Source organism: Mus pahari, chromosome 2, assembly GCF_900095145.1.
Source record: "Mus pahari chromosome 2, PAHARI_EIJ_v1.1, whole genome shotgun sequence".
Taxonomy (NCBI): domain Eukaryota; kingdom Metazoa; phylum Chordata; class Mammalia; order Rodentia; family Muridae; genus Mus; species Mus pahari.
In genome coordinates, this window is record NC_034591.1 from 58,379,404 (window position 1) to 58,393,314 (window position 13,911).

General features: G+C 45.3%; 1 protein-coding gene across 1 annotated transcript in view; it reads left to right on the forward strand.

Annotated features, from left to right (window-relative positions):
* The window catches only part of Tbxas1 (thromboxane A synthase 1), a 165,139-nt gene that overhangs the window by 75,487 nt on the left and 75,741 nt on the right, over positions 1-13,911 (forward strand). The window contains exon 5 of the mRNA XM_021191345.1: positions 7,731-7,847. Within this exon, the coding sequence (XP_021047004.1) occupies positions 7,731-7,847 (117 nt within the window). The remainder of the gene's footprint in view (positions 1-7,730; positions 7,848-13,911) is intronic.

Below are 13,911 nucleotides of genomic sequence, written 5' to 3' on the forward strand. Positions count from 1 at the left end.
TGGCCACTAACACAGACCACTCCTCTCCTTATCTTTTTGTTTTTCCAAAATTTTCTTCCTGTCTGGGTCCTGGCTCCCCACAGTCTATTCTAAGCACTGATGCCGAGTGATCTCAAAAAAAAACAAGTAGGCTCCAGATGCACCTCTATTCAAAACACTACTGTGAGCAGGCATGATGAGACATACTAAGAGTCCCAGTACAGAGGCAGGAGGATTGTGGATGGTCTTTGCTTCTTTGTGTTCTTATTTTCTCAACCTTTATCCCCACCAGTTTCACCCCCTATCAGGAGCTAGGTGAGAAAGAAGGGTAGAGGAGAGAGAAAGATCCCTAAATCTAATTTCTTTACTTCTTTGAGCACAGCTACAAACTGCAACCAACCCCCCTGAACAACCGACAACCCCACCTCTCAGGGCCTGAGCACTTATGTACCCTCTGAAAAGTTCCCAGAATTCCAAATGTCACACAACCACAGAAACTGTCTGTAGCTGGCAAAATCACACCTCTGCTAGAGCATGAGGTAAATCATAGTCAGCTGCTGCAGACAGTCCAAAGCAGCCCTATATCCCCACACCTGGGATTAAAACAAAAACGTATTCTTATAATATTTCTGTTTTTTTTTAAAAAGAAATCAGAATTCCAGAATTGTCACAATAAAGAATAGCAAATTCCATGCCAATGTGGGCTTTTAAAAATAGCTCCTATCTCAAAAACAAAATCTACCATGCTTCCCATGTCATTCAGAATAGAAGTCCTTGGAGGCTCTATGGTCCTGCTTCACAAGACCTGTCCACCATCAACCCATCACCCATTGTCCAGCCTTACTTGTTCCTTGAAGTCCATAGGACACATCTTAGTATCTTTGCTGAAATGATTTTCATGCCTGAAGGCTGACTTCCTCCACCCCTGTTCCCCAAAAGGTTTGCCCAAATATCACATACCCTAAGGGCCCAACACTGAATAATACATTTAACATAGACCTTGCCTGCCCACTGTGGGCAAGTCATTCCTTATGTTTCTGTCTGCCTTCTTCCTTTAGAATTGGTACAGACAGAGAATTTTGTTTTGTTCATAAATGTATCTCAAGCACCCAAGTCAGGACCTTGCTTATACCAGGTACCCAATAACTATTGGTTAAGTGAGAAACCTCACAACCCTGCTAGAGTATAAATAACACTATTATTGATGGATTATAGATCAGGCAACTTAGACCCAGGCAGATCACTCCTAAAGCTTAGCCAGAGCCAGACCACGGCATTATCCTCCCAAGTCCAGCCAGGAAAGCCCCACACTATTCCAATAGAGAAGAGAGAAGTGCTTGACAGCCATGAGATGGGAGCTTGATGCCTGAAACCCATGAAAAAAAAAAAAAGCTGCACACAGCAGCATGGGCTTATAACTCCAGCCCCAGGGCTCGCTCTTCAGTCTGTCTGATTTGCTTGCTCAGTTGCAGGACAATGAGAGGCCCTGTCTCATGAAAAATGGTGGATGATCCCCAAGGTTGACCTCTGGCCTTCATATGCAAAGGCACACATGTTCATTTACACACATATGAACACACACACACACAGAAAAAAAAAACAACCAACAAAAGCAAAACAAAACAAAACAAAGCAGTTAGAGGCCTCTGTCCCTGTGCTGTGTCTGGGAGGAGTAGGGGGCTAGTGAGAACATTCCTTGGCTTACAAAGGGAGAAGTCTCACAGGGAGGGGTTGTTGGCTGAGGTTAGGTTTCTGCTTTTGTTGTCTTCTTCTTTAAACTAATGCTAACGAGCAAGATAAGGGTTGGTGGGGTGGTGCCAGAGAATAAAAGTGCTCTCTGTGCAAGCCTCTCTGACAGCCTGAGTTCAATCCCCGGACCCCACATAAAGGTGGACAGAGAGAACTGACTCTGAAATTGCCATGCTCACATCATCATCATAATACAGTTTTAAATGTAATGATTTTGCATAACAATGAGGCACCCTTACACTGCGTAATGTCCAAGGTTACTTCAATACCATTTATCTCCATCATGACAGAATAACACAATATCCTTTCTTTTAGTGTTTTGCCACACACCCCATCGTTATCATCTAAGGCTGGCATACAGCAGGACACCAGAGCATCTTGCTACCCCCTAACCACAGCTCAGAACACCTTGAACACCCACCATACACACACACACACACACACACACACACACACACACACACACACATACACACGCATGCCTCTGCTCCATTGTAGCCTTCAGCTCACTCTCCAGCCGCAGAGATCAACTTTAATGCTTTGGGAAGATCCTGCAGTGTGGAAAATGGATGGCAGTGATAAGGCTGTCTGCAGGGCAATCAGTTAGGGCAGAGATAATGGTGACCTCAGCCAGGGTGGTAGCCCTAAGGATGGAGTGAGCTGGCCTTGGCTGATCAAAGAGATTTCAGACTTGTGATTGATAAGCTTTAAGTGGAGAGAGATGACCCAAAGGTCTGTGGTTTGGATTAAAATAGGTTTTTCAAGCCAGGCGGTGGTGGCACACGCCTTTAATCCCAGCACTTGGGAGGCAGAGGCAGGATTTCTGAGTTTGAGGCCAGCCTGGTCTGCAGAGTGAGTTCCATGACAGCCAGGGCTACACAGAGAAACCCTATCTCAAAAAACAAAACAATAAAAAAAAAAAAAGGCTTTTCAAACTTTTTAATTGACTAATAGTCAATAAAACTAGCCATGTGCAACAGTCTAAAAAAATAGATTTTTGATGTTGCCACACATGCATAGACACACAAAGACACACATGCACGCACTTACGGCAAATGAGTTTGACAACAAAATCTAAATCATTTATGAAATACTCAAGACTTTCTGCTCTATTTCTTGTTTCTCTTTATCCTCCCTCCCTGTCTCCCTGCTTTCCTCCCTCCCTCTCTTTATTTTCTTTGTTTCTTTTTTTTTTTTTTTGGTTTGGGATGTTTGTTCTGATCTTGGTTCTGATAGGGTCCCACGGTGTAGCTCAGCCCAGTCTCACACTCATACTCCACATGTTTCAGTCTCCCGTGTTCTGGGGTAACAGGCCTGAGACATCACAGATGGCTCTTTTTCCTATGCGTTGGTTGCCATTCCTTACACTAATATTCTATGGGTTCTGTATGCTATACACACCTGGCCTGAAAGAACTTGGACATACCGTGGCTAAAGGCTTGGACTTGAGCCTGTCCCAGAAGCTCATGAGTCTGAACACCCAGCCTCCAGCCAGCGGTCTATTTTGGGAGGTGAGGAGGAAGCCTTTAGACTTCACTGGAAGAAGTAGATCTGTGAGGGACATGCCTACTTTCTGCCCTCTCTGCTTTCTGATCTACTGAAATGTTGGCAAGCAGCTGGAGCGCACTCCCCACCCCCAGTGACCACAGAGCCTGATGCAGTCCTCTGCCACCACTGAAGAACTATATCCCCTCAAAGCATAAGCCCAAATAAACCTCTCCTCTCGAAGCTGCTTCTTGTAGGGTATTTGGTCACTGCCACAGGAACAGTAGCTAGTACGCCTGTCCTTAAAACCTCGCCATCTTTTGAAATGATGGAAGACTGTTCATTTTATTCCAATACATGCTTAGACATGAAATACTCCTGGAAATGTTACCTCTGACTTTGACTATTAAAACAGAAAGAAAGAAAGAAAGAAAGAAAGAAAGAAAGAAAGAAAGAAAGAAAGAAAGAAAGAAAGAAAGAGGGAGGGAGGGAGGGAGGGAGGAAGGAAGGAAGGAAGGAAGGAAGGAAGGAAGGAAGGAAGGAAGGAAAAAAGAAAAACAAACACAGAAACCAAACCATGGATGGCACCACAATACAGCTTCAAGACAGGACATGAGAGGTTATGGGGCTGGGTTGAGAGTCTAACAACATATTGCATGGAGAGTGGGGTATTTGTCCTTTAAATATAAGATTTATATTTAAATAAGAGACCCAATTCTTAGGTCCTTTGTGTCTCCCTCGGGTGTCATTGCTCAGGTACCATCCTTTTGGTCTTGTTTTTTTAAATTTGAGACAGACACTCCTATTGTCTTAGAGCTTGCTTGCCAAGTAGGCTCAGCTGGTGGCCATAGATCTGCCTGTCTCGGCATCCCCAGCGCTAAGATTACAAGCGCACACACCATATCCAGCTTTTTTTTAGCATGGGTTCTGTGGGTTGAACCCAAGGCATCAATGTGCAGCAAGCATTCTGCCGACTGAGTGAGCTCCTCAGCCCCCCCACTGCTTACATCTTAAGGGTGGATCAAATCTGTCTTGATCCTGAATCTACAATTGAGTCTGTCTTAGCAGAACTGTATAAACCTGTGTCTCATTTTTTTTCTTTTTTCCCCAAGCGAAAAGGCTTAGCAGTGTGGCACAGGCTGGGGCTTTGCCACTCTATAAATATCCATAATGTATGATTTCCTCCTTTGACTCTGGAACCTAAATAAACAGATTATGTTCCAAAAATTCCGTAAAACCATAATTCAGTGGCCACGGCACTCCTAAAGAATCTCATTCTAAATATAGAGAGGTATTCCTTTGCAGAAAAACATCCCAGCCACTTGGTTCTAATATATAATTAAATCCGCTAGATGCTTTGCAGTTATGTTTTATGGCTTATTTTGAGTGTTCATATTTTATCAGAAAATTATAATTTTCCTCTAAATAGGAGTTTTTACAAGGCGTTTGAGTTATGATGGCTGGCGTCATGCTTCAGCTATAATTAAAGCTGTGAAAGAAAATGGTGGAGCCCGATGGCACACATGGCTCTACAGAGTGCTCAGTCCTGTGATCCCCCTGCATCCGCAGGGCTGGGCCCACATGGCCAACAGTGAGGGCACCACCTGCAACCATCCCTGGGATAGCTGTTTTGAGGATGGAAAAGCATGTTTTAGGGGCAGGAGGAGAAGGAGAAGGTGGCTAGGGACTCCTTTGTATATTTCTTGGCTCAGTCCCTACATGGCTGGCCTTAGAGACCTCCTGACCATGTCCCCCAATAGCATGCCCCCATACCCAACCTTCCCCGAGAGAAGACTCTCTTCCTCCTCATCTGCAGTGGTATCCATCACTCTCTGCTTCTTCACTCAGCTGTCAGCCTCACGAAGGCTATGCTGATTACTCTCCTGTCAGCCAGAATCATCTGGGAAGAGGGAACCTCAACTGAGAAGATGCCCCCACCAGATGTGACTGTAAGCAAGCCTTTGGGGCATTTTAAAACAATTATTATTAGGGACTGATGTGGGAGGCCCAGCCCACTGTGGGCAGTGCCACCTCTAGGCAGGTCACCTTGGGTTGTATAAGAAAGCAAGCAGAGTAAACCATTAGGAACAAATCAGTAAGCAGTGTTCCTCGGTCAAGGTTCCTGCCCTGAGTCCCCTCAATAATGGACTATGGCCTGTATGGCAAAATAAACCCTTTTCTCTCCAAGCTGCTTTTGGTCATGGTCTTTGTCATATCAATAGAAAGCAAACCAATACAAGGGCCAAAGCAAAGTCTTTCCTATTCAATATTCTCTATAACCAGCCTGTGAACATTATCTGAGCTTCCTGGGGAGACCATAGTAGAGCATCTTACATTGGGGGACTCACAGAGAGAAATGCATTTTGTCTCAGTTCTGGAAAGGCTGGAAGTATGAGTGAAGTCAGGGTTGACCTTCTGGGACCTATGTCCTTGGCTTAAATGTCTGTCTTCTACATCCCCCATGGTCCTCTGTCTGTATCCTAATCTTAAAAGACCTTGTTGGTTCTGTATAGATACCAAACACACTGGATTCAGGCTCACTATAAAGGCTTTCTTTAACTTAATTACCTCTTAAAAATCTCTATGGGTTCTAGGAGTTAGGATTTCAATATGTAGCATCTTAGGAGATACAATTCAGGCCATAATGTTTGTATTAGACATTTAACAAATCTATGTTGATTAAGATAAACACAATGTCACTCACCGGCCTACTCCAGACACAGGGCTGTGCATCCTCTGTGCCTGCTGAGTTCCCTGACTCCCATCTGCCCTGCCTTGTATGCACACTCACAGGCCTCCCTCTGGACATGTGACTTGCATTTATGTAAATGCAGCTCTCATCATTAGCTTGATAAATGTAGATCTCACTCTTCATTTAAGAGGCTTCTTTTTGCAGCCAACAGGGACCATTACTGAAAGCTACAATTAGTCATAATGCAAAGAACAAGTGACCATGGGGTACCCATCCCCATTCAACACATCTCAATGCAAACTCCTACACCTTGGACTCAGAGAATGCCTAAGAGGAAACAGAAAGACTTGTAAGAGCCAGAGGACCAGAACAAGCTACCATGTTTTCTACATGACAGGGAAGCTGCACACAGGAGCTCTCAATAATGCTGTTGCCTAAACAAGGCTTGAAAAATAAACCGCAAGACCTTGGGGGGAGTGGGGAGGGAAAGCAAAAACTATAATCAGAATATATCACATGAAGAAATATATATTTTCAATAAAAGAAAAAAAGGTGACAAGACCTAATAGATGATAATACCAGTTGACAGACCAACATATATAGGGAGGTCTTACAATATTGCAGCCCTAGATGAAGAGCAACAGACAATTACTGGCTGCTGAGAGAGGGAGAATCTGTCTGCTCCAAGGACAAGCCCCCAGTAGGTTATCCAGTCCCAAAGGCCAGCTCTAAACACCTATGAGCAGTATTGAAGGAACTCAGCAGATTGAACTGATAAATTTATATGTGTGTGTATATATAATTAAAGCATAAGAGATCATGAATTTGAGATGGAGTCAGCAGGGGTGGGTACGGGAGGAGAAGGAGGGGGTAATTTCAATACAGTACTCACATATGAAAATTTCAAAATGAAAGTCAAAAGGAAAAACCCAATGAGTACTAGAACACAGCACCAGCAGAGCAGACAAGCCCTTTCAAACAACACTCCTGAGGTGCTTCTGAAGGACACCTGGTCATAAGCTTTCTCTCTCCCCTCCAACATTCTAAGAACACGGACACATGACTCTTGTCATCTCTGAGCCAAACCCAACCAATCTAGACACCCCGAATCTCTTGCCACAAAATTCAGATGTGACCTTCATCCCTTCACTTTGGTCATCCTCGGAGGGCCTCACAGGGGCCTCGGGGTACACAGAGGCTACTGAGTTGTTTTGAGGATGTTTTGCACTGTGACAAGGCTAACAGATCTGTCTATCTTTCCCTGGTGGCCTCCGCTGTGGGTCTTAGATCCTCATCCATGGACGCTACAATTCTTTCCACTGTCCTTGCAAGAGAAACCTAGGTTCGGGTCATTGGTGGACTTATCAGGAGTGTTTTCTATGTCCTTCAATTGTCATCTGCTGCTGTCATAAAGCATTCTGACCAAAGCAGCTTTGGGGGGAAGAGTTTATTTCGCTTGTCCTTCCAGACCAATCGCAATACATCACTGAAGGAAGTCAGGGCCAGAACTCAAGCAAGATCTTGAAGCCCAAACCATGGGAGAATGTTGATTGCAGGCTTCCTCATAGGCTCATGCTTAGTTAGCTAGCTTCTTATACAGCCCAGGACCACTGGCCCAGGGAATAGTGCTACTCACAGTGGGCTAGGCCCTCCTCCATCAACTAACAAACAAGATAACCTCCATAAACTTGCCTACAGCCTGGTCTGATCTGTCTAGTCCATCAGTCGAGACTCCCTTCTCAGATGACTTGATTGACAGTTAAAGCTAACTAGGAGAGCCACGAAGGTGGCATTGGCTAACAATCTACTTGTTACTTTCCATCAGGCCTTGGGTCTGGAACCCAAGATGGTAGCAGACAGTGTCCTGTTGTTACGTGACAGAAGATGGGAGGAAGTCAGAGGTGCCCTGATGTCTTCATTCAGTCCTGAAAAGTTGGATGAGGTAAGAGACAGGAAACATGGAATCTGTTCCTTAAGGGTCCAGCCTCTCCCTCAAAGTATGGCAAAGAGCTGGACCAGGTACAAGGCTTGCCCGGGTGGCACATCAAAGTGTCTCACCTGTGGGGGGGGGGGGGCTCCGCCTCATCATTACACAGAAAGCAAAGCAGCTTCCATTTCTCTGGCGTCTCACACATCCAGGTACCATACATCAACAGTAGTTCACACTGCATAGCTGGCTTGAGGCACTTTGAGGCACTTAGGAGAAAAAATAGGACAGTGTTTCTCCTGTTATCTCGGACAATGGACCAGCTGGGGAGCCTGTGCAGATGCAAATCCCCACCCAGGAGGCCCTGACCAGGTCTGAGATTGTGAACTTCCAACTCAATTTTTATCAAGAAAAAAAAATTAAGGGACTGTGAGAGTTGGCACATGGTTAAGAGTGCACATTGCTCTCACAGAGGACCCAAGTTCCCAGCACGCATGTCAGGTGGCCCACAACCTCCTATAACTCCACCTCCAAGGAACCGAATGCTTCTGGCCTCCTTGGGCAGCCACACTTGCATGCACGTGCCCACCCACAGACATACAGAACTGAGAAGGTTAAGAGGATGGAGCACATTGTTGTCTTCCTCCTTGCAAACTCACAAGCTGTGCACGTGAATGTAGAAAAGGCAGGTCATAAATAGACCAAGGAGAACGGGACTGCGCAGGGACGCCGAGCCCAGGCACACAGCTGCACAGGGATCACTGTGCAACCTCAGCATTGCTAGTCCTTCCTAAATATGTGGCTTTTGAACTTTTGCCACCAAACTTCAGAATTTATCACCTCCCCGACCCCAGGCCAGGGGTTATTCTAAGTAAATCCTTTGGCTCATTGGCTCCTATGGTCCTCCCTCCCTACACCCATGTGCCACCCACCTCCTTCCCTAACACACACACCCACCCTGTTGGCTTCCAGAGGTTTTCTTAAGACTTTGATCACCCGCAGGGAGTGGTGGCACACACCTTTAGTCCCAGCACTCTCAGGAGGCAGAGGCAGGCGGATTTCTGAGTTCCAGGCCAGCCTGGTCTACAAAGTGAGTTCCAGGACAGCCAGGGCTATACAGAGAAACCCTGTCTCAAAAAAAGAAAAAAAAAAAAAAAAGACTTTGACCACCCATCCACTTCATTTATCTAATGTGAGGCTGCCTCAGTCCACAGTGCTTAGAATTACTTTAGGATCAACGTTGTGTATGTGTGTGGCTTTTATTTGTTTGTTGGTAAAAGCTGGGAGTCGAGTGAGGTCACATTTTCATTTAAAACTAAATTGCGTTTTGGCTTTAGTCTTCCTGGGGATAAAATGCAGCTATAGCCAGAGCGAATGTGACTGACGCTTCTCTCCAGCAGACTCAGTCTGCTGATGGACTAGTGACTGGGACCTTCAGAGCAGGCTACTGAAGACTGCTGAGAACACAGCTGATTTTTTTTTTTTTTCATAGAAGAAAATTTTGCCTGGTTAACCTGGCAGATTTTCCACCCATCCTCCAAAAGTGTTTGTGCTTTTAAAAGGGTAGCTGCGAGGTTTATTTAAGCCTTACAGGCTTTCAATACATACCTCACCGAAGACTGTGAGTAAGACTGGAACCGTGAGCAGTTTTATTGTGAATCAGGAAGTAAATGGACTTAATTTCGGGAAACAAAATTGAAATTAAATCCACACTTCTCCAAAGGAAACACATAAATAACGGGATGCCCTCGGTCAGGTTAGTGCTTATTTTATTTTTAAGTGTCATAACTCATCAGAAAGGGGAGACACAGTGGAAACTGTGCATCTGTGGTTTCCGCTGAACTCTCTCAACCTGAAGGGATAACTTTCCCAGGCTCTCATAAGACTGCATAAGTCAGCAGGAGAGTGGCAGGTACTCTCAGGTACACATGTGGGGAGAATGCAACGAGGAGGAAGCTGAAAACCAACTGGTGGCTTCTGCTAGGACTGGGGTCCTGGATGCCTCCCGAGGGCCTATGTGGTAAAGGCTGGGTCCCCAGTGTGTCTCTCCTGGGAGTTGACAGGAGGCGTATCCGGGACTGTGGCATCCCAGACATCTCAGATTCCTTCTCTTGCTTCCTGGCCATGAAGTCAGAGGTTTTGCTTTGACACAAACCCCAGCCATGACATGCTGTCTCACCACAGGCCTGTGTGATCACAGACCGTACTGTCCAAAAATGTGAGCCAAGAGAAACATCGCCTTTGTATAAAGTGGTGTCTTCGATGTTTTGTTGTAGTGGCAGAAATCTGAGTGGTACAACTACCAAGGAGAGGGATTGGACATCATGGGGGAATCAAAAGGCCTCCATGGTTGAATAACTGGATAAAATATTATAAACTATTAGATGCATCACACACTTCAACCTGTTAGAAAGACATTTGATTATCAATTTAGCTTTGCTTATTCTGGACACATAGTTTTTCAGAGGTAAACCCCTGAGGAGTTAATGCCATAGTTTGTTATTGAGTGAAATGGTGCTGTTGGGTAGTAGGTCTTTGCAGTTCCCACTGTCTAGCTCATTTTCTAGAGTTTCAAGGACAACAACCTCAACATCCATCATGCGAGCCAACTTTGCATCGCTACGATAAAATACCTGGGACAGGTAACCTATCAAGATAAAAGGTCTAGTTAGCTTGCAATTTAGCAAAGTCAAAGTCTAAAATCAATCATCTCTGCTGGCTTGGCCTCCGGTGAGAATGGCAGATGGTGGCATGCCGTTACAGAGTGCCTGTCGGAGCAAATGGTCACATCTAGAATCAGAGCAGAGACAAAGACAGGCCAGAGTCCCACGAGCTCCTCCAAAGTCATGCCCCCAGTAACTTAGCTATTGAAGGTCCACAGCACTGCTTAACAGCACGATTCTAAAGACCAAATCTCTATACACAGCTCCTTACTGACCCTTACCAATCAACCCCTGTTAGGCAGCTTATGTGTTCTGTCCTCAGAATCTCCTGCCAACAGTGGACATGTGCTCATTTACCAAGATAAACAAGGACTGAGCAGATACAAGCGACCAGCAAGACCCTGAGGTTACGGTTGTCACCCACTCACACAGCAGCATACAGGGGCCTGTTTCCACAATGTGGAGCCATCAAGGAAGGCTGGCATCTTGCGCAGCACCAGGGGCTGCAGCTCTCTGTCTAATTTTTCACTTTCATCCAGATGTTTCCTGTCGGGAAGGCAGAGTCAATAATGTATGAGTCTTATAGACAGAGGCATATGTGCTTATTACACCCCACGGGCCTCTGCTGCCTGGGAGAAGACGTATGACTCAAAAAATGGCTACGATCTTTTAAAATTCAAGTTGATACAGCCAGCTTACGAGTGAATGCACAGCTCGGACCATTTCAGTGTGAGAGTCTGTGCGCAATTACAGCCATCGTCGTGGCTTTGGGCTTTGTCTGGCCTTTACATTCCCCGCACAAACTCTTCAGGCAGTCAGTACAGGGGCTTCTATGGCAGAAGTGAGTTTTCCAATAGTGCTGGAGCAAGCAGCTTTCCCTTGGCAGCATCAGCTGCCAGCGGTTTATTTTTAATATTTGCTTTTATTTCTTAATCCTTCCAAACAATAAAAATAAAAGTCATTATTAACCAGGGTAGCTGTGGTAATAAATACTTCAGAGTCTAAAAATACATTGTCCCTGCCTGACCAGTTACCCATTTTCCAGGGTATCTGAGTATTTATCTAGCAGCACGAGACCATTATCCTGAGACACAGTTGTATCCCACTGACACCTAATCTTCTAATTAAAATCAGAATAATGATGGACTGTTTAAATTCTACTTTTAAGTGTTCATTTTCCATTTGCATTTAAAAGAAAGCACACTCCTCATCATTGATACCCCATCCTGGGTTATAATTTGTCTTTCTTTTGCTGGAATCATAATGTCACTCCCAACTTGCCGCTGGTTAAATGGAGAAGAGCATCAAAATGTGCTTTGCAGCTTGGCTGTTGCTTGGCAACCTCAGCCGCCACCTCCTCACTGGAGTAAGTTCTAATTGGCCACAACTCTTGACAGGAGTCTCTGACTTACTGGAAATGACACTTGATTATTCATCTAGGTGGCTGGAGCTGATGTGTATCAGCAGGGAATTTTGCATAAAAATGACTCACTGATGTTTTTAATATCTCTAGGTGGCTTTCAGCAATGGGGTAGTAGCTGAAGGAAGTGATAAGTTTCATTAGCTAGAATTAATTTTTCATTTGTTAGTCAACAACTAGAGCACATTGCAAGGTATTCTTTTTTTTTTTTTCTTTTTTTTCTTTTCTTTTTGGGTTTTCAAGTCAGGGTTTCTCTGTATAGCCCTGGCTGTCTTGGAACTCACTCTGTAGACCAGGCTGGCCTCGAACTCAGAAATCTGCCTGCCTCTGCCTCCCAAGCGCTGGGATTAAAGGCGTGCACCACCATGCCCAGCTCGCAAGGTATTCATTTTTAAAGGCCCCCTCAGTAGCTCTCATATTCAGACATCCCCCGCTAACTTTAACTCCTAAACATGGCTGCCTTCAGGGCAACTGTGATAGTCAGGGGTGAGTTATTACAGTAAGTACCATTGATAATCACTATACCCCCCCAAAGATGTGTTAGCTCAGTGTTCTGGGCATCCCAGTCCCTGCCTGGTGGACGTAGTGCTTTTAAATCTCTTCTGCGTAAAGGGGGCAGCAGTGCATCATGGAGGGAGCACAGACAGGGCGCAAGCTCTCCACCGGAAGCCAGGAAATGGAAGAGAAGACAGGGAAGAGGCAGGAACCATGGGACCCCCTTCAAGGCACACTCCCAATAACTGGCAGAGCTCCCACCAGGCCCAGGAGCAGGACCAAGCCTTTAATACAAGAACCTTTGGGGAATAGTCCAAATTCAAACTATGGCACCAAACAGAAGAAATGTCAATTTCTTACATGTGTTGATTTCTGCCTTTACGAATGTTATAGTGTATCAGTGCAACAAGATACATAAATTACTGCATAATGACCAAGGAAGGGAGGGTGGTGACAGAGCTCCTGCCTTGCTTTGAAGAACACGGATGTTAGGTTTGGGCAGGGGAAGGTTATAAGGTAGGTACACAGGCACCTAGACAGAGTAGGGCTTGTTTGCAGTATGGGGGGCTCACTCAGGCTGAAACAGAGTGTGCAAGAAAGGAAGCGGGGTGGGGGGGGAGGATTGCAGAAGTGGATTGAGGCTTGCAGGGGCCGCTGCCCGGTGTTGGAGGCAGCCAACTGTTAAATGCTCAGAAGTGGAGGAGTGACTTGCTCAGAACTCTCTGGAGGGAGAGAACACTCCATTTTGCTGTTTAGCCTTCCAGGGGCCAGATGTCCCCAGATACACGAGGCAAATCCTTCTGGAGCAGATGAGAGCTGCAAAGCAACACGCCTCTGGTGCCTCCGCTACAGTCCCAGCCAAAGGGGATGGGTGGGTTCAACACACCTCTGGTGCCTCCTCTACAGTCCCAGCCGAAGGGGATGGGTGGGTTCCCCGGGTGTGGTTTGGGGGTCAGGTACAAGTCTCTCCTCTGATTCTTTTCTTAGTCTTTCTTCACACACCAATAACCAACTCGCTTAGCTATACACCATCAACATGCGGGGCTCATATAACTTTAACAACATCTTGTAACTCAAGAGACCCTTCCTTTCCCATTCTCTTGAACAGGAAGTACTTTTCCTCCAACACTCAGTGAGACATTGTTCTCCAAACTTTCAGACATCCAAAGGCTTTTAAATGCTGAGTTGTTTTGGCTTTTCCTCCTTGAGTTCATGCTATTAGATCTGTGGAGAGCGGGGTTGTAACCTAAGAGTAGATATACTGAAGGGCAGAGGAACTGTGGCACCTGATTCAGGTGAGAAAGCAACAAGAATAAGATTGACATCCTTAGTTCTACTTTCGTGAAATTATTTGAGAAAGCAACAAGAATAAGATTGACATCCTTAGTTCTACTTTCGTGAAATTATTTGAACACAAAAATAATCAGGTTCCATCATCATGGAATTCTAAAGCTGATGTGTCAAAGAGATGAAAATACTTTTTCTTTTAAAAAAAAAAAAA